The sequence below is a fragment of the Nerophis lumbriciformis genome, linkage group LG22, assembly GCF_033978685.3.
Source record: "Nerophis lumbriciformis linkage group LG22, RoL_Nlum_v2.1, whole genome shotgun sequence".
NCBI lineage: Eukaryota > Metazoa > Chordata > Actinopteri > Syngnathiformes > Syngnathidae > Nerophis > Nerophis lumbriciformis.
In genome coordinates this window covers 11,554,959-11,578,708 of record NC_084569.2, presented here as the reverse complement: position 1 = coordinate 11,578,708, position 23,750 = coordinate 11,554,959, and the positions used below count along the sequence as shown (strand labels likewise).

At 40.9% G+C, this 23,750-nt stretch overlaps 1 protein-coding gene across 1 annotated transcript; it reads left to right on the top strand.

Annotated features, from left to right (window-relative positions):
- The first annotated feature begins 595 nt into the window (after positions 1-595).
- LOC133615084 (BTB/POZ domain-containing protein 17-like) lies at positions 596-16,139 on the top strand. The gene is made up of 3 exons (XM_061973429.2): positions 596-795; positions 4,909-5,194; positions 14,917-16,139. The coding sequence occupies exons 1-3, from the start codon at positions 702-704 to the stop codon at positions 15,989-15,991; spliced, it is 1,455 nt and encodes a 484-aa protein (XP_061829413.1). The 5' UTR covers positions 596-701; the 3' UTR covers positions 15,992-16,139.
- Positions 16,140-23,750: the final 7,611 nt, after the last annotated feature.

Below are 23,750 nucleotides of genomic sequence, written 5' to 3'. Positions count from 1 at the left end.
CATCTCCTTGTGCTCTAGATTGCCCACCCCTGTCCAAATAGTAAAAAAATGTTTAATATAACAAAACATGTGACGAGAAGCAATCTTGATTGACGTGTGCGATGGCAATGAGCAGAGTACATTGAAATGAGCAGACATTCGCACAAATCAAATTATCCCTCCATTAGTTCAGTAAACAATACCCCGAGAAAAGTAATTAGGCTCAGCTTTAAAAAAAAAAAAAAAAGGCTCTATAAATGGATTATGAAAGATGATTGACTGCTGCCGGCTGCACAAATGAAAACCTTAATTGTGTTTGGCGGCTCGTCTGAGTGTAATTAAAGCACTAATGACACGGCGCTGGCTGGGATGTCACGCGGGGGCGTTTTGGAAAAATGCACGTTGTTTGCGTGCGCCGTTATAAGATAAATATCGATTGTTGACAGCGCCTCACTTTGATGCTAAAACAAAAAAAGCCGCAGCTGATCGATGCCATGTGAAATCTAAAAGGCAGAACTTCCAAAATCAAAGCCGTCGCTATGGCAACGCCCCTGCCAGATTCCACCAATCAATGGAGTCGGCCGGCATGCAAGATGCAACCGGGGAAAGGCCGGCGTCCTACATAAAGCGCGCGGGACGGGGAGTCGCGGAGGCACTCACAGGCGAGCACCGCTGAGGGAAGGAAGGTTCCGGAGAAGACTTCCAGAAGATTAAAAAAAAAGATGATGATAATGCACCCCCAGGATCAGGAGTTCCCTCTTGGGATCTGTTTGACCACCTTGATCCTCTTGGGCAGCTTTGTCTCAGTGGGAGGAGGTAAGATGACACTTTTTTTTTTCTTTTTTTTTTTGGTACTTTAACTTAAAAACAAAATCACTTTTAATAATAGTCTGCATTTTCGGAGAAGCTTCTCCCCTCGTATTGTTCGTGGCTCATGTCCAGCCCTCAGGGCAGACAGCATGGCTGGATGATGGGATGTTGTCTATTCTATGCCCACATCCCGCATCAGCGTGCAGCCATTTGCCGGCTGGCTGGCTTTGTGCCGACCCAAGAATACATTAAGGAGTCGGAAGAAAAAGCTTCCCTTGAAGGAGATCCCACTTTTATTGATTTTTCACTAACCAAATAAGTCCACATCCTTCCTTCTTTCATCCATCTCCTAGTGCAGTGGTTCTTAACCTGGGTTCGATGGAACCCTAGGGGTTCGGTGAGTCGGGCTCAGGGGTTCGGCGGAGGTCAAAACACACCCGACTCATTGTGTAAATAAAAACTTCTCCCTATCGGCGTATTACAGATAGGGCAACAGCAGAAGTCAGACTGATTTGCAGGTGTGTAATTTGTTGTGAGTTTATGCACTGTGTTGGTTTTGTTCTTTGAACAAGGTGATGTTCCTACACGGTTCATTTTGTGCACCAGTAATATCAGTGACGTGCAGTCACTGGAGGCAGGTGTATGTAAAAAGAAAAAGAAAAAATTAAATTGTTATATGTATCCAGTGATTATACTATAAAGTTATTTTCCATTTAACATCACCAGTTTTAGATTATTTTTATTCAAAATCGCTGAATTTTCACATTTGCCGTTCAAATACTGAGAAGAGACGGTGCGGTGATCAGCAGCCAGTTGAGGCACGTCACTGCGTTGTGCCTCAACATGGATTGCAGACTCGGCTAACTGCTGGCCGTATTGCCAGCAGTGAGACCGTATTGCTATATGAATTATGTAATACATTTCCATAGTTTAGTTAGCTGAGGTATATAATGTACAGTGTATTTTGTCAACAACTGTATGTGTGTAACGTATTTCTTGTGCTGAGCAATCATAAAACGGCTGCGAAGACGCACTGTGTGAGCCTCGCAGTAATCCCGCCTCCTGGTGCCGGTTAATGCACCCCCGCCGTAGAACGCACCCCCCGACGGGAGTGCCACACCAACCAAAGCCCACACCCAAACCCTCCACGTGCAAGACCGAACCCACTCAAAAAAGTCACTCAACAAGAAGCCAAAAAGTGCAAAAACAACAATGCTCGCGTTGGAGGAGCCGCAAACAACCGCAGGGCCACAACATTAGGTACACCTGCAGACTGCAGCACGGATTTCATATTTCATTCATTCACAACTCCTCCAACACGAACACCACTGTTCCCGCACTTATAAGTACCGGTAAAGGTAAGACCATAATAACGTTTTTTTTTATTAAATGTGCTTTTTTGTGTGCTACAGTTTGTATGTGTAAAGTTAAAGTTAAGTTAAGGTACCAATGATTGTCACACACACACTATGTGTAATGAAATTTGTCCTCTGCATTTGACCCATCCCCTTGATCACCCCCTGGGAGGTGAGGGGAGCAGTGAGCAGCAGCGGCGCCGCGCCCGGGAATAATTTTTGGTGATTTAACCCCCAATTCCAACCCTTGATGCTGAGTGCCAAGCAGGGAAGAATGCTGGTATGAGCTTTTAAACATAACCCGTTAACTGCTGCCAATCAAATGGTGAATAAGATACTCTTTAGGGTTCATATGTTTGTAAATCTGACTGTGATGAAGTCAGTGCCTGACCAGTCATGAACCTCACCGCACGTCACTGAGTAATAAAACATGGTAACACTTTAGTGTGGGGAACATATTCACCATTAATTAGTTGCTTATTAACATGCAAATTAGTAACATATTGGCTCTTAACTAGTCATTATTAAGTACTTAGTAATGCCTTATGGGCGGTATAGCTCGGTTGGTAGAGCGGCCGTGCCAGCAACTTGAGGGTTGCAGGTTCGATCCCCGCTTCCGCCATCCTAGTCACTGCTGTTGTGTCTTTGGGCAAGACACTTTACCCACCTGCTCCCAGTGCCACCCACACTGGTTTAAAAGTGTAAATTAGATATTGGGTTTCACTATGTAAAGTACTTTGAGTCACTTGAGAAAAGCGCTATATAAATATAATTCACTTCACTTCACTTATTCGGCATGGCCTTATTATAACCCTAACCCTCTAACCCTGGCCCTAACCAAATAACCCAGGGGTCGGGAACCATTTTGGCTGAGAGAGCCATGAAAGCCAAATATTTTAAAACGTATTTCCGTGAGAGCCATATAATATTTTTTAACACTGAACACAACTAGATGCGTGCATTTTTAAGTAAGACCAACATTTTTAGAGTATTATAAGTCTCTTGTTCTTTTTAAAGGGGAACATTATCACAATTTCAGAAGGGTTAAAACCATTAAAAATCAGTTCCCAGTGGCTTATTTTATTTTTAGACGTTTTATTTCAAAATTTTACCCATCACGCAATATCCCTAAAAAAAAAAGCTTCAAAGTGCCTGATTTTAGCCATCGTTATATACACCCGTCCATTTTCCTGTGACGTCACACAGTGATGCCAATACAAACAAACATGGCGCATAGAACAGCAAGGTATATCGACATTAGCTGGTGGCAATAAATACTGATAAAGTTGAGGAATGCTCATCAAACACTTATTTGGAACATCCCACAGGTGAACAGGCAAATTGGGAACTCGTGGGTGCCATGATTGGGTATAAAAGTAGATTCCATGAAATGCTCAGTCATTCACAAACAAGGATGGGGCGAGGGTCACCACTTTGTCAACTAATGCGTGTGCAAATTGTTGAACAGTTTAAGAAAAACCTTTCTCAACCAGCTATTGCAAGGAATTTAGGAATTTCACCATCTACGCTCCGTAATATAATTAAAGGGTTCAAAGAATCTGGAGAAATCACTGCACGTAAGCAGCTAAGCCCGTGACCTTCGATCCCTCAGGCTATACTGCATCAACAAGCGACATCAGTGTGTAAAGGATATCACCACATGGGCTCAGGAACACTTCAGAAACACACTGTCAGTAACTACAGTTGGTCGCTACATCTGTAAGTGCAAGTTAAAACTCTCCTATGCAAGGCGAAAACCGTTTATCAACAACACCCAGAAACGCCGTCGGCTTCGCTGGGCCTGAGCTCATCTAAGATGGACTGATACAAAGTGGAAAAGTGTTCTGTGGTCTGACGAGTCCACATTTCAAATTGTTTTTGGAAACTGTGGACGTCGTGTCCTCGGACCAAAGAGGAAAAGAACCATCCGGATTGTTATAGGCGTAAAGTTGAAAAGCCAGCATCTGTGATGGTATGGGGGTGTATTAGTGCCCAAGACATGGGTAACTTACACATCTGTGAAGGCACCATTAATGCTGAAAGGTACATACAGGTTTTGGAGCGACATATGTTGCCATCCAAGCAACGTTACCATGGACGCCCCTGCTTATTTCAGCAAGACAATGTCAAGCCACGTGTTACATCAACGTGGCTTCATAGTAAAAGAGTGCGGGTACTAGACTGGCCTGCCTGTAGTCCAGACCTGTCTCCCATTAAAAATGTGTGGCGCATTATGAAGCCTAAAATACCACAATGAAGACCCCCGGACTGTTGAACAACTTAAGCTGTACATCAAGCAAGAATGGGAAAGAATTCCACCTGAGAAGCTTAAAAAACGTGTCTCCTCAGTTCCCAAACGTTTACTGAGTGTTGTTAAAAGGAAAGGCCATGTAACACAGTGGTGAACATGCCCTTTCCCAACTATGTTGGCACGTGTTGCAGCCATGAAATTCTAAGTTAATTATTATTTGCAAAAAAAAAAAAAAGTTTATGAGTTTGAACATCAAATATGTTGTCTTTGTCGTGCATTCAACTGAATATGGGTTGAAAAGGATTTGCAAATCATTGTATTCCGTTTATATTTACATCTAACACAATTTCCCAACTCATATGGAAACGGGGTTTGTAGAAATGATTGGAAACTCAAGACAGCCATGACATTATGTCCTTCACAAGTGTATGTAAACTTTTGACCACGACTGTATATATAATCAACGTATCAATGTCTTGTGCCTGCTGGGCGTCTATCTTTCCCGTCTTAAAGCTGCTCTGAAGCTGGAGGCTCCACTGGACGTCGGCGCCACTGTTTTGAACCACTCCATGAGCCTGGTGCAGCGTATGGAAGGCCTGCTGGCCGCCGGCAACGGCAGCGACGTCACCCTGCGCGTGCACACCATCAACACGGACGAGGTGAAGGTGATCCAAGCCCACAGCCTGGTTCTCACCATGCAGAGCGACGTGTTCGAGGAGATGCTGATCAACCGCATCAACGGCACGGTGGTGCTGAGGGAGACGCCCGACTGCGCCGCTGTTTTTGACAAGTTCATCAGGTGAGTAATGTTCAATTTCCAATACACACTTTTGAGCCTAAATTATTTTAATACCATTTTTAAATGATCTTGAATTTTAACTAATATTTGTTTTAATATGTTTGTTAATAAATCTGGTATTATATCTGAACATAGACATATAACATAATCAGGGCTGTCAAAACTAACAATTTCACACGTGATTAATCCATACTTGCCAACCTTGAGACCTCCGATTTCGGGAGGAGGGTGGGCGTGGTCGGGGTGGGACGGGGCGTGGTTGGGGGTGTGGCTAAAAGGGGAGGAGTATATTTACAGCTTGAATTCACCAAGTCAAGTATTTCATATATATATATATATATATATATATATATATATATATATATATATATATATATATATATATATATATATATAAGAAATACTTGACGTTCAGTGAATTCTAGCTATATATATATATATATATATATATATATATATATATATATATATATATATATATATATATATATATATACATACATATATATATATATATTCATTTATTTATTTACACATATAAACACACATAACACTCATCTACTCATTGTTGAGTTAAGGGTTGAATTGTCCATCCTTGTTCGATTCTCTGTCACTATTTTTCGAACCATGCTGAACACTCTCTCTGATGATGCATTGCTGTGTGGCACGCACAAAAGTGCTTTCATCAAATGCACTAGATGGCAGTATTGGCCTGTTTAAGAGTGTCACAACATTGCTGTTTACGGCAGACGGACTGCTTTACGGTATACAAAAAAGTGACTGCTGTTGTTGTGTGTTGTTGCCACCCTGGGAGGACGTTAATGAAACTGCTTAACAATAAACCCACATAAGAAACCAAGAACTCGCCCTCCATCATTCTATACTTATAACGTGATTGGGCAGGTACGCTTTTTTATATTGTGGAGGACCTGAGTCCGCCTGAATTTCGGGAGAAAATTTGTCCCGGGAGGTTTTCGGGAGAGGCGCTGAATTTCGGGAGTCTCCCGGAAAGTCCGGGAGGGTTGGCAAGTATGGATTAATCACAAAAAATGTTGCATTAATCATATATATATATACACAGATTTATTTTGACCTCACATGCATCTTCACCTTAAAGGGGAACTGCACAAGACATAACGACGGATGTATTTTTTTTAATGCTTTCTAACTCGTAAATAAACGTAAATAAAAGTCTGCTTACAGCGCAGCCAATGGTAGGTCCTCTATTTCGCCCATAAAATCCGATAAAAAAACAGCCAAAAAGCGCCACAATACATTTCAAGACTTGAATATTAACTAAATATTAGTGATATTGTTATTATAAGCGCTAACGCAGACAAACTATTTATACGCACTAAAAAAATGCTGGGTTACTCAATTTCTGGGTTTTTACAATTATGACCCATTTTGGGTGGTTTTTCAACTACTTACGCATTTTTGGGTAAAAGGCTTTTTTTTATTAAAAAGGTACTCTTTTCTTGAAGGGAAGTTTATTACGGATTAATCTCATTAACATTATTTACAATCACCCAACATTGATTTAGCATAACTCAACTTTTGGGTTAAATAATTTAACCCAATAGTTTGGTTGGGACATGTTCAAAGTTCTTCCGGAGATTGGCCGCAAGGTGGTTGGTGCCTGTCGTGACGGTAATCCTAGAACCCGCTGGTGGACGCCAGTGGTAAGGGATGCCGTCAAGCTGAAGCAGACAAGTACCGACAGGTCAAGCGATGTGCGGCTTCAGCGGTCGCGGAGGCAAAAACTCGGACATGGGAGGAGTTCGGGGAAGCCATGGAAAACGACTTCCGGACGGCTTTGAAGCGATTCTGGACCACCATCCGCCGCCTCAGGAAGGGGAAGCAGTGCAATGTCAACACCGTGTATGGTGAGGATGGTGTTCTGCTGACCTCGATTGCGGATGTTGTGGATCGGTGGAGGGAATACTTCGAAGACCTCCTCAATCCTACCAGCACGTCTTCCTATGAGGAAGCAGGGCCTGGGGAATCTGTGGTGGGCTCTCCTATTTCTGGGGCTGAGGTTGCCGAGGTAGTTAAAAAGCTCCTCGGTGGCAAGGCCCCGGGGGTGGATGAGATCCGCCCGGAGTTCCTTAAGGCTCTGGATGTTGTGGGGCTGTCTTGGTTGACAAGACTCTGCAACATCGCGTGGACATCGGGGTCGGTACCTCTGGATTGGCAGACCGGGGTGGTGGTTCCTCTCTTTAAAAAGGGGAACTGGAGGGTGTGTTCCAACTATCGTGGGATCACACTCCTCACCCTTCCCGGTAAGGTCTATTCAGGTGTACTGGAGAGGAGGCTACGCCGGATAGTCGAACCTCGGATTCAGGAGGAACAGTGTGGTTTTCGTCCTGGTCGTGGAACTGTGGACCAGCTCTATACTCTCGGCAGGGTCCTTGAGGGTGCATGAGAGTTTGCCCAACCAGTCTACATGTGCTTTGTGGACTTGGAGAAGGCATTCGACCGTGTACCCCGGGAAGTCCTGTGGGGAGTGCTCAGAGTATGGGGTAACGGACTGTCTTATTGTGGCGGTTCGCTCCCTGTATAATCAGTGTCAAAGCTTGGTCCGCATTGCTGGCAGTAAGTCGGACCCGTTTCCAGTGAGGGTTGGACTCCGCCAGGGCTGCCCTTTGTCACCGATTCTGTTCATAAGGCGCAGTGGGAGAGTGGCCGTGCGCAACCCGAGGGTCCCTGGTTCAATCCCCACCTAGTACCAACCTCGTCATGTCCGTTGTGTCCTGAGCAAGACACTTCACCCTTGCTCCTGATGGCTGCTGGTTAGCGCCTTGCATGGCAGCTCCCGCCATCAGTGTGTGAATGTGTGTGTGAATGGGTAAATGTGGAAGTAGTGTCAAAGCGCTTTGAGTACCTTGAAGGTAGAAAAGCGCTATACAAGTACAACCCATTTATCATTTATTTATTTATTTATAAGCTTTTTGGACAGAATTCTAGGCGCAGTCAGGGCGTTGAGGGTATCTGGTTTGGTGGCTGCAGGATTAGGTCTCTGCTTTTTGCAGATGATGTGGTCCTGATGGCTTCATCTGGCCAGGATCTTCAGCTCTCACTGGATCGGTTCGCAGCCGAGTGTGAAGCGACTGGGATGGGAATCAGCACCTCCAGGTCCGAGTCCATGGTTTTCGCCCGGAAAAGGGTGGAGTGCCATCTCCGGGTTGGGGAGGAGATCTTGCCCCAAGTGGAGGAGTTCAAGTACCTAGGAGTCTTGTTCACGAGTGAGGGAAGAGTGGATCGTGAGATCGACAGGCGGATCGGTGCGGCGTCTTCAGTAATGCAGACGCTGTATCGATCCGTTGTGGTGAAGAAGGAGCTGAGCCGGAAGGCAAAGCTCTCGATTTACCGGTCGATCTACGTTCCCATCCTCACCAATGGTCATGAGCTTTGGGTCATGACCGAAAGGACAAGATCACGGGTACAAGCGGCCGAAATGAGTTTCCTCCGCCGGGTGGCGAGGCTCTCCCTTAGAGATAGGGTGAGAAGCTCTGTCATCCGAGGAGAGCTCAAAGTAAAGCTGCTGCTCCTCCACATGGAGAGGAGCCAGATGAGGTGGTTCAGGCATCTGGTCAGGATGCCACCCGAACACCTCCCTAGGGAGGTGTTTAGGGCACGTCCGACCGGTAGGAGGCCACGGGGAAGACCCATGACACGTTGGGAAGACTGTCTCTCCCGGCTGGCCTGGGAACGCCTCGGGATCCCCCGGGAGGAGCGGGACGAAGTGGCTGGGGAGAGGGAAGTCTGGGCTTCCCTGCTTAGGCTGCTGCCCCCGCGACCCGACCTCGGATAAGCGGAAGAAGATGGATGGATGGATGGAGTTTGGTTTGGAATAACCCAACATTAAGTTATCATACCTCAACTTTTTGGTTAAATAATTCCACGCAAAATTTGGGTTGAAAAAATTAACTCAAAATGTTGACTTAAAATAACTCAAATGATGGGTTTGTCCTTTTCTGAACCAGCAGTTGGGTTAAAATTGGGTTATTTTTTAACCCAACCTTTTTTTGTGTGTAGCGGCGCCGTGATCACAAGCTTGAGTGCCAATGGTCGACTGATCGGCTGCTTCCTTGCTTGTCAAACTTTATTGTAGATCAAAAATCATGCCTCTAACCTGGATAGTAGAAGGATGAGGGTGTACTCCGACAAGTTGGTACACTTTGGCAGCCAAAATAAATCCGTGATTGGCCAGAACGACATGAAAAGACGCTTGGTTTTGAAGTGAATTAATTAACTCATATTATGTTCTATATATAGAGGATTTTTATATTCACTTTGGAGAACGCAAACTACCAAGTTTAAGTAAATAGTGGTATTTCAGTTTGAGCACATAAATAGATAAGGCCCCTTAGTTTGATATTCGCAGGTGGATTGGATCACTTCTCGTCGGACAAAAGGCTCTAATTGGGACTTCGGAATGCAAAAGTGATAACTAGAGATGTCCGATAATATCGGACTGCCGATATTATCGGTCGATAAATGCTTTAAAATGTAATATCGGAAATGATCGGTTTCAAAAAGTAAAATGTATGACTTTTTAAAACGCCGCTGTACGGAGTGGTACACGGACGTAGGGAGAAGTACAGAGTGCCAATAAACCTTAAAGGCACTGCCTTTGCGTGCCGACCCAATCACATAATATTTCGGCTTTCCACACACACAAGTGAATGCCAAGCATACTTGGTCAACAGCCATACAGGTCACACTGAGGGTGGCCGTATAAACAACTTTAACACTGTTACATATATGCGTCCCACTGTGAACACACACCAAACAAGAATGACAAACACATTTTGGGGGAACATCCGCACCGTAACACAACATAAACACAACAGAACAAATACCCAGAACCCCTTGCGGCACTAACTCTTCCGGGACGCTACAATATACACCCCCCGCTACCACACACTTGCCAACCTTGAGACCTTCGAATCCGGGAAATTGGTGGCGGGGGTGTATATTGTAGCCCGGAATAGTTAGGGATGCAAGAGATTCTGGGTATTTGTTCTGTTGTGTTACGGTGCGGATGTTCTCCCGAAATGTGTTTGTCATTCTTGTTTGGTGTGGGTTCACAGTGTGGCGCATATGTTAAAGTTGTTTATACGGTCACCCTCAGTGTGACCTGTATGGCTGTTGATCAAGTATGTCTTGCAGTCATTTTCATGTGTATGCAGATGCAGCATACAACATGTGAATGGGCCGGCACGCTGTTTGCATGGTGAAAAAGCGGACGCTTCGACAGGTTGTAGAGGACGCTAAAGGCAGTGCCATCACGGCACGCCCTTAATATTGGTGTCCGGGTGAAAATCAGGAGAATGGTTGCCCCGGGAGATTTTCGGGAGGGGCACTGAAATTCGGGAGGGTTGGCAAGCATGCTAGCAGCTAACGGGCTACGATAGACTGACCATACGTCCTCTTTTCACCGGACATGTCCTCTTTTGCGGAGCTGTCAGGGCGGAGTTTCTTAAATGCCTCAAATGTCCGGCATTTTGAGTTAGGGTTGCGTGTATTTTCAATGTACGTTCAGGGTTAAGAAGGGGTTAAAAACAAAACAAATTGTGCATTCAGCAGCATTGGTGAGGGAGGGGCAGAGACAGAGAGAGAGAGAGAGAGTTATGATAAACGTGCATGCGTCGCCAGGCTCTGCTTTTTATCGATAGATTTATCAGATTTAATTTTTTATTATCTATAGCAGGGGTGTCAAAAGTGTGCCCCGGAGGCCATTTGCGGCCCACAGCTAATGTTTTAAAGGCCCACGGCACATTCTAAAAAATACTATTAAAATAAACAAAAACATAACAAAAGTGAAATAAAAAAGCTTAAAGATTAAATGTAATTTAGAAAAAATTGCAATGTTGACTAATAAAACAATGCTGTTTTTTTTTCTTTCAAACTGTCATTGCTGAAAACATAATATTGAATCAAAATCAATGTTATTATGAATTATTGACCTATCCAAGGTTCCCAGTACTTCACATCAAATATTACACTAAGAAAAATATTTTTGGTGGAATATTTTGCAAATTTGGTAAATAAATAACCCAAAAATTTTTATTTTGTTGTTTTCTTACTGTACCGAAAATGAACCGAACCGTGACCTCTAAATTGAGGTATGTACCGAACCGATATTTTTGTGTACCGTTACACCCCTAGTATATAGTATAATATGTAAACAACACATTTAGAACATTTGTTCTCAGGACCGGACTGTGCACCTTACCTCCTTTTGCACTATTTTTCTTTCTTTTTTTCCTTCCTATGTTTTGCATATTTATAGACTGTCGCACTGATACTGGAGTTGCTTTTTATAATAATTCTATTCCTAGGAAGTCAGGCCCAGAGTTTAAAAATCAGACCGTGTACACTGCAAAAAGTCAGTGGTCAAAAACAAGAAGAAAAAAAAGAAAAAAAATAGGGGTACCGTATTTTTCGGACTATAAATCGCAGTTTTTTTCATAGTTTGGCCGGGCTCCAGACCGACTTATATATGTTTTTTTCCTTCTTTATTATGCATTTTCGGCAGGTGCGACTTATACTCCGGTGCGACTTATACTCCGAAAAATGTGGTATTTTATTTGAACTAAGCAAAATTTTCTCCAATAGAACAAGAAAATTCGGCTTGTCGAGGCTTTCCAAAACAAGTAAAATTAGCTAACCTCAATGAACCCAAAAATACCTAATAAGTATATTGTCACTAATAACAAGTGCACTTTTCTTGGTAGAAAAAAATGAGACCTCTTTGCTCAATATGTTGAAAAATATTCTTAAATTATGTAAATGCTCGTGCCATTATCTTGACATAATGATATTCGCTTGGCATTACATTTCTTGAAACCAGCAAACTTATACTAAAAACCAATTTATTGTTCTTAATGGAAAGGCAACAAGGCAAGCGCTTGTTACTCTCGGGGTCTCCTAGCCGCTCAGGCAAATCATATTGTCTAAAAATGCATTTTTCCATGGATAACATGACATCATCGCGCCAAGTGCGTGCTCTTTCAGTCAATTAGTGCGCATATATACCGTATTTTTCGGACTATAAGTCGCAGTTTTTTTCATAGTTTGGCCGGGCTGCAGAGCGACTTATATATGTTTTTTTCCTTCTTTATTATGCATTTTCGGCAGGTGCGACTTATACTCCGGTGCGACTTATACTCCGAAAAATACGGTATTTTATTTGAACTAAGCAAAATTTTCTCCAATAGAGCAAGAAAATTCGGCTTGTCAAGGCTTTCCAAAACAATTAAAATTAGCTAAGCTCAATGAACCCAAAAATACCTATTAAGTATATTGTCACTTATAACAAGTGCACTTTTCTTGGTAGAAAAAAAAAATTAGACCTCTTTGCTCAATATGTTGAAAAATATTCTTAAATTAAGTAAATGCTAGTGCCATTATCTTGACATAATGATATGCGCTCGGCATCATTACATTTCTTGAAACCAGCAAACTTGTACTAAAAACTAATTTATTGTTCTTAATGGAAAGGCAACACGGCTTGTTACTCTCGGGGTCTCCTAGCCGCTCAGGCAAATCATATTGTCTAAAAATGCATTTTTCTATGGATAACATGACATCATCGCGCCAAGTGCGTGCTCTTTCAATCAATTAGTGCGCATATATACATATATAATTTTTTTTTATTGTAATTTTGAAGAATTTATCTGAATGTGCATGAACTATTTCTGTTCGAATTGTCACATGTTAAATGTTTAAATATTAACTGCCAGTTTACTGTACTGTGCCAACTGTACTACTATATGAGTACCTATTTTCTATTGTTTCATTGAAAATGAAACAGCAAAGTCCATTTGGCCGTCATCTGTTTTAATTATGAGACACAATTGTGTCAAAGTCATGATTTATTTTTTTTCATGCTTGAAGTAAGAAATTATTATTTTTATATTTGTGAGTGTTGATGACACAGCTTTGCAACAGTTGATATTCTAGTTTCAAGCATGTTTTACTCAATATAGGTCATCAAATCTCAGCAACAAGCTGTAATATCTTACTGAAACAATTTAGGACCAAAACCCTTAAAACAAGTAAAACACTCGAACATAAAATATGCTTAGTGAGAAGAATTATCTTATCAGACAAAAAATAAGCAAATATCACCCTTATTTGAGATATTTAATCTTACTTAGATTTCAGTTTTTGCAGTGTAGGATTCCGAGCAGTGACGTGCAGTCACTAGAGGCAGGTGAGGCCCCGCCTCACCTGCCATCATGGAAAGAAAAAAAAATGTAAAAAGAAAAAAAATTAATTAAATTGTTATATGTATCCAGTGATTATACTATAAAGTTATTTTCCATTTAACTTCACCAGTTTTAGATTATTTGTATTCAAAATCGCTGAATTTTCACATTTGCCGTTCAAATACTGAGAAGAGACGGTGCGGTGAACAGCAGCCAGTTGAGGCACGTCACTCAGTGCCTCACCATTGATTCCGGACTCGGCTAACTGCTGGCCTGCTGTGCAGTGAGACCGTATTGCTATATGAATTATATTATACATTTCCATAGTTTAGTTAGCTGAGGTATGTAATGTACAGTGTATTTTGTCGACAACTGTATGTGTGTAACGTATTTCTTGTGCTGAGCGATCATAAAACGGCTGCAAAAGACGCACTGGCTGAGGCTCCAGTAACCCCGCCTCCTAATTGTTATATCAACTAAAGCCCACACTTAAACTTTCCACGTGCAAGATTGAATCTATTTAAAAAAGTTATTTCATAAGAAGCCAAAAAGTGCAAAAACAATAATGTTCGTGTTAGAGGAGTTGTGAATGACTGCAGGGCCACAACATTAGGTACACCTGCAGACTGCAGGTGTATCTAATTCACAACTCCTCCAATACGAACATTATTGTTTTGCACTTTTTGGCTTCTTATTAAATAACTTTTGTGACCTATTTTTATGGGCTTTCCTCTTTGTGATGTTAAGTTCCTGTTATGCGCTGTTATACAGTATATGCCTTGAGCTCTTATTTTGAAGGCGCTAAGAGCGGAAGTGATGACACGTTGCGGAGGTTTTTGAAAGAACGTAAATAAAGTGGTCCTCGTGTAAACTGGAGCCTCCGTGTTTGTTATTTTGTAGTTTCATACAGTATAGGCGACATTTATAAACCCTCGGTTACGCTTTTTTAAATAGATTCAATCTTGCACGTGGAAAGTTTAAGTGAGGGCTTTAGTTGCGGCGCATGGACTAATTTATAAGTAAAGGTAAGACCATAATAACGTTTTTTTTTATTAAATGTGCTTTTTTTGTGTGCTACAGTTTGTATGTGTAAAGTTAAAGTTAAGTTAAAGTACCAATTATTGTCACACACACACACTAGGTGTGGTGAAATTTGTCATCTGCATTTGACCCATCCCCTTGTTCACCCCCTGGGAGGTGAGGGGAGCAGTGGGCAGCAGCGGCGCCGCGCCCGGGAATCATTTTTGGTGATTTAACCCCCAATTCCAAGCCTTGATGCTGAGTGCCAAGCAGGGAAGAATGCTGGTATGAGCTTTTAAACATAACCCGTTAACTGCTGCCAATCAAATGGTGAATAAGATACTCTTTAGGGTTCATATGTTTGTAAATCTGACTGTGATGAAGTCAATGCCTCACCAGTCATGAACCTCACCGCGCGTCACTGATTCCGAGTGACTCAGCAGGAAAGCGTCTTTATAAGAGTGCTTCTGTTGTGCTTTGCAGGTATTTGTACTGCGGCGACGTGTCGTTGCGGCTGGACCAGGCTATTTCCTTGCACAAGCTGGCCAGCAAGTACCACGTGTGGGGCTTGCAGCAGGGCCTGACCCAGTACATGACCCAACATCTGTCCAGCGATTCTCCCACGGGCCACGTGGTGGGCTGGTACAACTACGCCCTGCAGACCGGGGACACGTCCCTGCGGGACAGCTGCCTGCAGTACCTGTCCTGGAACCTGTCCTCGGTGCTGCAGAGTCAGGAATGGGCTTCCATCAGCGAGGACTTGCTCCTCTCCTTGCTCCGGCGCTCGGATCTTATTCTGCAGAGCGAGCTGGAGCTCTACGAGGCCCTGGAGGTGTGGATCGACCAGAACCAGCCTGAGACTAAAACGGTGGAGACGGCGCTGAGGGCGGTTCGGTACGGCATGATCCCGCCTCATTATCTCTTCCGTCTCCAAAAGCAATCGGCCCTCATGCAAAAGTACTACGAGTCCATCCGGGATCTGCTCTACCTCGCCTTCCAGTTCCACTCGGCCTCGCCCATCACCTTGGCCAAATACTTTGACGTCAACTGCAGCATCTTCACCCCCCGCAACTACCTGTCCTCCTCCTGGGGCTCCCCTTGGATCATCAACAACCCCACCCGGGACGACCGCAGTTTCAGCTTCCAGACGCAGCTGGGCCCCAGCGGCCACGACGCCAGCAAACGCGTCACCTGGAACTCGCTCTTCTCCCCCCGCTGGCTCCCGCTGAGCGCCAGGTCCACCTACACCGAGATGGGCGCCATGCAGCCCACGCGCACCGACGGAGGCCGACCCCGCATCATCGTGACGCCGGCCACCTCCAGCGCCGACTTTGCCGGGGTGAGCTTCCAGAAGACGGTGATCGTGATGGCGCGGCAGCAAGGGAAGGTGGTGGTCCGACACGTTTACAACTTTCACCAGAGCACGGAGGAGGCCGGGGACTTCTTGGCGGGGGCCGACCTGCAGCGTCGCGCGTCAGATTACCTGATTGACAGCTCCCTCTACCTGCACATCGTGATAAAACCTCTCTACCATACCCTCCTGGTTGCAAGGAAATAAATCCACACACACTCTGGTAGGCCAAGATACTCATATCGCAGCACCCTCAACAATTTTCACTACTTTGTCTTCCATTTACAGTCGTGGTCAAAAGTTTACATACACTTGTAAAGAACACCATCTCATGGCTGTCTTGAGTTTCCAATCATTTCTACAACTCTTATTTTTTGTGATAGAGTGATTGGAGCACATACTTGTTGGTCACAAAAAACATTCATGAAGTTTGGTTCTTTTGTGAATTTATTATGGGTCTATTGAAAATGTGACCAAAAGTATACATACAGCAATGTTAATATTTGGTTACATGTCCCTTGGCAAGTTTCACTGCAATAAGGCGCTTTTGGTAGCCATCCACAAGCTTCTGCTTGAATTTTTGACCACTCCCTTTGACAACATTGGTGCAGTTCAGCTAAATGTGTTGGTTTTCTGACATGGACTTGTTTCTTCAGCATTGTCCACACTTTGAGAAGGCCATTCTAAAACCTTAATTCTAGCCTGATTTAGCCATTCCTTTGCCACTTTTGACGTATGTTTGGGGTCATTGTCCTGTTGGAACACCCAACTGCGCCCAAGACCCAACCTCCGGGCTGATGATTTTAGCTTGTCCTGAAGAATTTTTTTTCATTGTCCCATTTACTCTCTGTAAAGCACCAGTTCCATTAGCAGCAAAACAGGCCCAGAGCGTAATACTACCACCACCATGCTTGACGGTAGGCATGGTGTTCCTGGGATTAAAGGCCTCACCTTTTCTCCTCCAAACATATTGCTGGGTATTGTGGCCAAACAGCTCAATTTTTGTTTCATCTGACATCACATGGACAAAGATAAGACCTTCTGGAGGAAAGTTCTGTGGTCAGATGAAACACAAATTGAGCTGTTTGGCCACAATACCCAGCAATATGTTTGGAGGAGAAAAGGTGGAGGCCTTTAATCCCAGGAACACCATAACTACCATAAAGCATGGTGGTGGTAGTATTATGCTCTGGGTCTGTTTTGCTGTCAATGGAATTGGTGCTTTACAGAGAGTAAATGAGACAATGGAAAAAAAGGAGGTTTACCTCCAAATTCTTCAGGACAACCTAAAATCATCAGCCCGGAAGTTGGGTCTCGGCAGTGTTGGGTGTTCCAACAGGACAATTACCCCAAACACACTTCAAAAGTGGTAAAGGAATGGCTAAATTAGGCAAGAATTAATGTTTTAGAATGGCCTTCTCAAAGTGTGGACAATGCTGAAGAAACAAGTCCATGTCAGAAAACCAACACATTTAGCTGAACTGCACCAATTTTGTCAAGAGGAGTGGTCAAAAATTCAACCAGAAGCTTGCCAGAAGGTACACAAATTAAACTGTTTGGTCACAATACCCAGCAATATATTCGGAGGAGAAAAGGTGAGGCCTTTAATCCCAGGAACACCATGCCCACTGTCAAGCATGGTGGTGGTAGTATTATGATCTGGGCCTGTTTTGCTGCCAATGGAATTGGTGCTTTACAGAGAGTAAATGGGACAATGAAAAAAAGGAGGTTTACCTCCAAATTCTTCAGGACAACCTAAAATCATCATCAGATTGGGTCTTGGGCACAGTTGGGTGTTCCAACAGGACAATGACCCCAAACACACGTCAAAAGTGGTAAAGGAATTGCTAAATCAGGCTAGAATTAAGGTTTTAGAATGGCCTTCCCAAAAGTCCTGACTTAAACGTGTGGACAATGCTGAAGAAACAAGTCCATGTCAGAAAACCAACACATTTAGCTGAACTGCACCAATTTTGTCAAGAGGAGTGGTCAAAAATTCAAGCAGAAGCTTGTGGATGGCTACCAAAAGCGCCTTATTGTAGTGAAACTTACCAAGGGACATGTAAGCAAATATTAACATTGCTGTATGTATACTTTTGGTCACATTTTCAGTAGACCCATAATAAATTCATAAAAGAAGCAAACTTCATGAATGTTTTTTGTGACCAACAAGTATGTGCTCCAATCACTCTATCACAAAAAAATAAGAGTTGTAGAAATTACTGGAAACTCAAGACAGCCATGACATTATGTTCTTTACAAGTGTATGTCAACTTTTGACCACGACTGTATATACCATGAAGATTTGTGTCTCAACACAAAAAGTCCTTGTACTGTCTTTATCCCGTCTCTCATTTATGCATATTTTTAACTTTATTTTGGTTAGAATTTTCTTTAAAATAGCACAACTGTCTTTGAACTTTATGACATTAAGTTTTAGAACTACAGTAATAGTAAGTGGCGTGTATCTCAACTGATCATTTATACATAACCTAATTACTAAGGGTGTCCTGATCCGATATTGACATTGCATATCGGCGCGATAAAAGCAAATAATCAAGTATCGGATGATATCAGCTTGCATGTAAAATGACCAATATAATCTCCGATACTGGCATGTTTACATCAATCAATCAATCAATCAAACTTTATTTATAAAGCGCTTTTCATACATAAAACAAATGCAACGCAAAGTGCTTTAAAGTTAAAAACAATACCCCGGTTACCCACATCCCCCATTATCACATACGTACGCACGGACACACACACACAAAACACACACACATATGCAACTATATGGACAAATGATTGCATGGCTGAGTACAGAGGAGCCATGTGAGTAAACACTATCACAGGCAGATGGTTCATCTGAGGATTGTTGGAAAATAAAAATAATACAACTTGTAAAATAGTAAGAATCATGTGTAGAGATAAAGAATAAAATAAAAAGTAAGACATATGAAGATTAATAGAAAAAAAATTATATATATATATATATATATAGCTGGACAGCCAGTCGACATCTAAATGTCCTCCAATACGCACACAAGGTTGGTATTTTCTTGTATTTTAATCAAGTAATTTACAGAAGGTATAGACGGTAGGCTATTTGGTTGTTAGGAGCTAGCAGCTACACAACAACTAAGCACACTTTTCCATCTTTCGACGTCTATGGACCGGCAGTTTGTTGTTGCGCATGAGCTAGACGTACACAATGACGTGTCCTTTTCGAACAATGTCGCAGTTTAAAACATGACATTAGTCAATACCAACAAATATCGCATTAATGTAGTGACATATTACTATAAGAACATATTTTCCAAGACAGGGGCGTATAGGAAAGTATTCAGTAACAAACGTGTCCGCATCGTTCAGCACACTGCGTCGTGAGTAATTAATTAATGTTACCACAAGGTGTTGCCAAAAAACTATTACCGCTGCACCTTAACGAGACGGTTCATTAAAAATCATTGTTTTCTGTTTGAATAGTTAATAGTTAATAGCCAACCTCCGAGGACACAGCTACAAACTATGGGAGACCGGGCTTTCTGCTCCGCCGCTCCCAGTCTGTGGAACGCTCTCCCTGACCACCTGAGGGCACCACAGACTGTGGATGCTTTTAAAAAAGGCTTAAAAACCCTTATTTTTTAAAACAAAACAAAAAAAGCCTTTTTATAGATGTATGCATACTAGTTCTAGCTATTGAGCTGTTCTAGGTTTTATTTTTTATTTTTTATTATTATCCTTTTATTATTATTATTATTATTTTTAATACACTGTAGCACTTTGAGGTTGTTTGCTCAATGTAAAGTGCTTTCAACAAATACAATCTATTATTATTATTATTATTAGTTTTAACTTGATCAAACATTTTCTAACATTCTACACTGCAACATAACAAAAGTACGTAATGGGATTTCGCTGATATCGTATCAGATTAATACAATACTCAAGGCTCCAATATCAATATCGTATGTAAAAAATAAATAAAAGTTGTATCAGGACACCCTTATTAATTACAATCTCATTTGTAGAATTTCTGTGTTTTGTAGTACTTTTATTTTCCTATTTACTGTACCTTTTGCCAAGATTTCAAACAATCTCGACTAATTTACAACAAAAAAAACTAAAAACTCATCCCATATGAACCAGAAAGAAAAGATAATTAGACTCATATAAAGCCTATGTATTGTTCTTTTATGAAGGTATTTAGGGCCACATTTTAAGAAAAAAAAAAGGTAAAGTTAAGGGGTAAATATTGCAATATTACAGGGAAAACTAAATATGTCGGCCCTCCCTATAGGAGAAACACGCGTTGTGCATAGTTTTGTGTGAAGAAGTGCATGCAAAATGTCAATTAAAAATTTACAGGACACTTCATATAAAATGTTTACCACAAATGTATTCCTAGCTCCTTCCCGTTCCATTATTAATATGAATATTACAGCAACTTTCTCCAAAATACTTAATTGTATCCCATGCTTTACATAAGTCTTATAATGAAGGCAACACATGATGTAAGTGTCTATATTAGCTATAATAGCCTACTATCAAAATGACTATGTGTCGCAGGCTGAAGCAAATCTTTGTTGACAGAAATGTTGAAATGTAATATTTATTCTACACATTTTTACAACATTAGAAACAATTAGTAAATCAGACGATGCTTAGAAGGTGAGATAACTCCTGGAAATTACTGGCTTTTAAGGGCCAAAGGTATAGATGTGTGTGTCCAAGTTAAGACTCTTCTTTTAATAGATTTATTACAATCTTTGGCAAGCTGGGTAACGTTTGCTGTGGTCTGGAACAACATGGCACACAAACAGCTATCTAAAAAGCAGCCAATATTACATACCGATAATGTGTCATGAGACATGCAAAAGTAAATTATATACAAAGGGATACAAGTAAAGGATATTAAATGGGCTTAAATATACCTACAAATGAGGCCTAATTATGCAATATGTACATACAGCCAGCCTATATAGCATGTTAGCACTCCAACAAGTCAATAAAATCAACAAAGCACACCTTTGTGCATTCACGCACAGTATAAAACTTTTGGTGGACAAAATGAGAGAAAGGAGTGGAAGATTGTACATGTAAACCAACTGTTGTGTCACAGTCCACAGTCCTATGGTGAGTTCAAGCACCGCTGAAATTAGTAGGACAAAACAATATCCACTCATATTAAACGGTGGGCTTTCTAACAATTGGGAAGGTTTGTGTAATGTTTGTCTTCAAACAAAAAACATACTAAAACAAAATTTTTTATTTTTTTTTCTCCCATCTTTTTCCATTTTCATTCCTTTTTTAAGAATGCTCCAGGGAGCCACGAGGCTGGCTCGAGAGCCGCGGGTTGCTGACCCCCGGACTAGAGAAATGTGTTGCATTAAAAACATTAGTTTGATTTTACATGAAAAAAAAATCCCAATATTATGAGAAAACATGAATAATTTTACTCTGTAACATGAGAAATTGTTGTAATGTTATGAGAATAAAATGTTAATATGGCCCGTTTTGCTTGAAATAGTAGAAATTATATTATGTGACTTACCATTTATGTGCATCACTATTCCTATGTGCAGTATGTTATATTCTGAATGTTATTACTTTTATATGTATTTATTTCTAAGTATATATTTAGCTTCTTGAACCTTTTTGTGAAACCTGAACAAAAAAAAAAAGGGAAATAAAGACATTTATTTATACAAAAAGTGTTTTGGCTGCAGAAACTACTACAACTCCCATGGTGCTTAGCGTTGCAATCCGAAAGTACGTCATCACGTTGTTGGACCCTCAGCTGTCAGACTTTGGCCGCCCTGAAAGTAAAAAAATAAGTATAAAAATAAACATAAATAAAAAAGCGTGAAAAAATGTTGTAATGTGGGGGGGAAAGGGTCTCAAAATTAAAAAACAGTTTAGGGCCTTAATTTAGCCTGTGGTTGCCCTCCTTGTGAGACTATAGAGATGTGTTGTATTGGATTACAAACATTAGTTTGATTTTATTTATTTATTTTTAAATACCAATATTATGAGAAAACATGAAATATTGCAAGGATGATGTTTTATATTTGCAAGAATAATTTTACTCTGTAACATGAGGAAACATTTTGTAATATTTATGAGACTACAATGTTAATATGGCCCGTTTTGCTTAGAATAGTAGAACTTATTTATAATAATAATCAGAAATAAAATAAAATAATATAAACAGATAATAAATAATAATTTAAAAAATATATTATTTTTTCTTTATTTAATCGATTTATCTGTAAATATTATTATTATTTTGTTTTACCCCTGTTTCTTTCTTTTTGGGAGGGGGGTGGCATCATTGGGATATAAACAAAAAATATGTTGACATTTAGGGCAGACAACAAATATATGATGTATGTAAATATGATGTAATGGATAGGAATGAAAACAAAATTAATAGTAGAAATTATATTACGTGACTTATGTGTTATATTTTGAATATTATTACTGTTATGTGTATGTTTCTTCTTTCTTCTTGAAAACGTTTCGTGAAACCTGAACAAAAAAAAGGGAAATAAAGACATTTATGTGAATTGGCTGGAAAAACGACTACAACTCCCATGGTGCTTAGCGTTGCAATCCGTGGGGGAAATGGATCTCAAATAAAAAAAATAAAAAAAGAATATTATAAGAAAACATGAAATGTTGCGAGGATGATGTTGTATATTTACAAGAATGATTTTACTCTGTAACATGAGAAAAAAATGTGTACTGTTATGAGTCTAAAATGTTAATATGGTCCGTTTTGCTTAGAATAGTAGAAATTATTAATTGGCCCTAGTGTGTGAATGTGAGTGTGAATGTTGTCTGTCCATCTGTGTTGGCCCTGCGATGAGGTGGCGACTTGTCCAGGGTGTACCCGCCTTCCGCCCGATTGTAGCTGAGATAGGCTCCAGCGCCCCCCGCCACCTCAAAGGGAATAAGCGGTAGAAAATGGATGGATTAATCAGAAATAAAATAAAATAAAATAATCCATCCATTTCCTACCGCTTGTCCCTCTCGGGGTGGCGGGGGGTGCTGGAGTCTATCTCAGCTATATAAACAGATAATAAATAATAATTTCAAAAAAATATGTATTGTAAATAATAATGGAAAGAAAAATATTCTTTATTTAATCGATTTATCTGTAAATATTATTATTTTGTTTTCCTGCTGTTTCTTTCTTTTGAGGGGTAATTGTTGGGATATAATCAAAAAATATTTTGACATTTAGGGCAGACAACAGATATATGATGTGTATGTAAATATGATGTAATGGTTACAGGGGCGCCGAAAAGGGGGGGGGGGGGTAAAGGAGACGGATTCTAGGGGCCCATGATGGAGGGGGGCCCAGAGAGGCCCCTAATGATGATGAAATTATAATACAGAAAAAATAATGACACTGTGTTGGGGGCCCTGTAAAGATTCTTTTCATGGGGCCCAAAATCCCTAGCGGCGCCCCTGAATGGATAGGAATGCCTGATGCTGGATGTCAATAAAAATTAAATGGAAAAAAAAATAGAATAGTACAAATTATATTACGTGACTTACCATTTATGTGTTATATTTTCAATATTATTTTATTATTACCGTGAAACCTGAACAAAAAAAAGGGAAATAAAGACATGTATTTATACAGAAAACGGGTTTTGGCTAAACGACTACAACTCCCATGGTGCTTAGCGTTGCAATCCATGGGGGAAATGGATCTCAAATAAAAAAAATAAAATAAAAAAAATAAAAATAAAAGAATATTATGAGAAAACGTGAAATGTTGCGAGGATGATGTTGTATATTTACAAGAATGATTTTACTCTGTAACATGAGAAAAAAATGTGTAATGTTATGAGTCTAAAATGTTAATATGGCCCGTTTTGCTTAGAATAGTAGAAATTATTAATAATAATAATCAGAAATAAAATAAAATAAAATAAAATACAATAATCCA

What these genes read in the sequence shown, in the direction of transcription:
- LOC133615084 (XM_061973429.2), top strand. Translation starts at nt 702, where the DNA reads ATGATGATAATGCACCCCCAGGATCAGGAGTTCCCTCTTGGGATCTGT. An exon ending in CTTTGTCTCAGTGGGAGGAG is followed by an intron (nt 796 to 4,908) that starts GTAAGATGACAC and finishes CCCGTCTTAAAG; the next exon opens with CTGCTCTGAAGCTGGAGGCT. An exon ending in GTTTTTGACAAGTTCATCAG is followed by an intron (nt 5,195 to 14,916) that starts GTGAGTAATGTT and finishes TGTGCTTTGCAG; the next exon opens with GTATTTGTACTGCGGCGACG.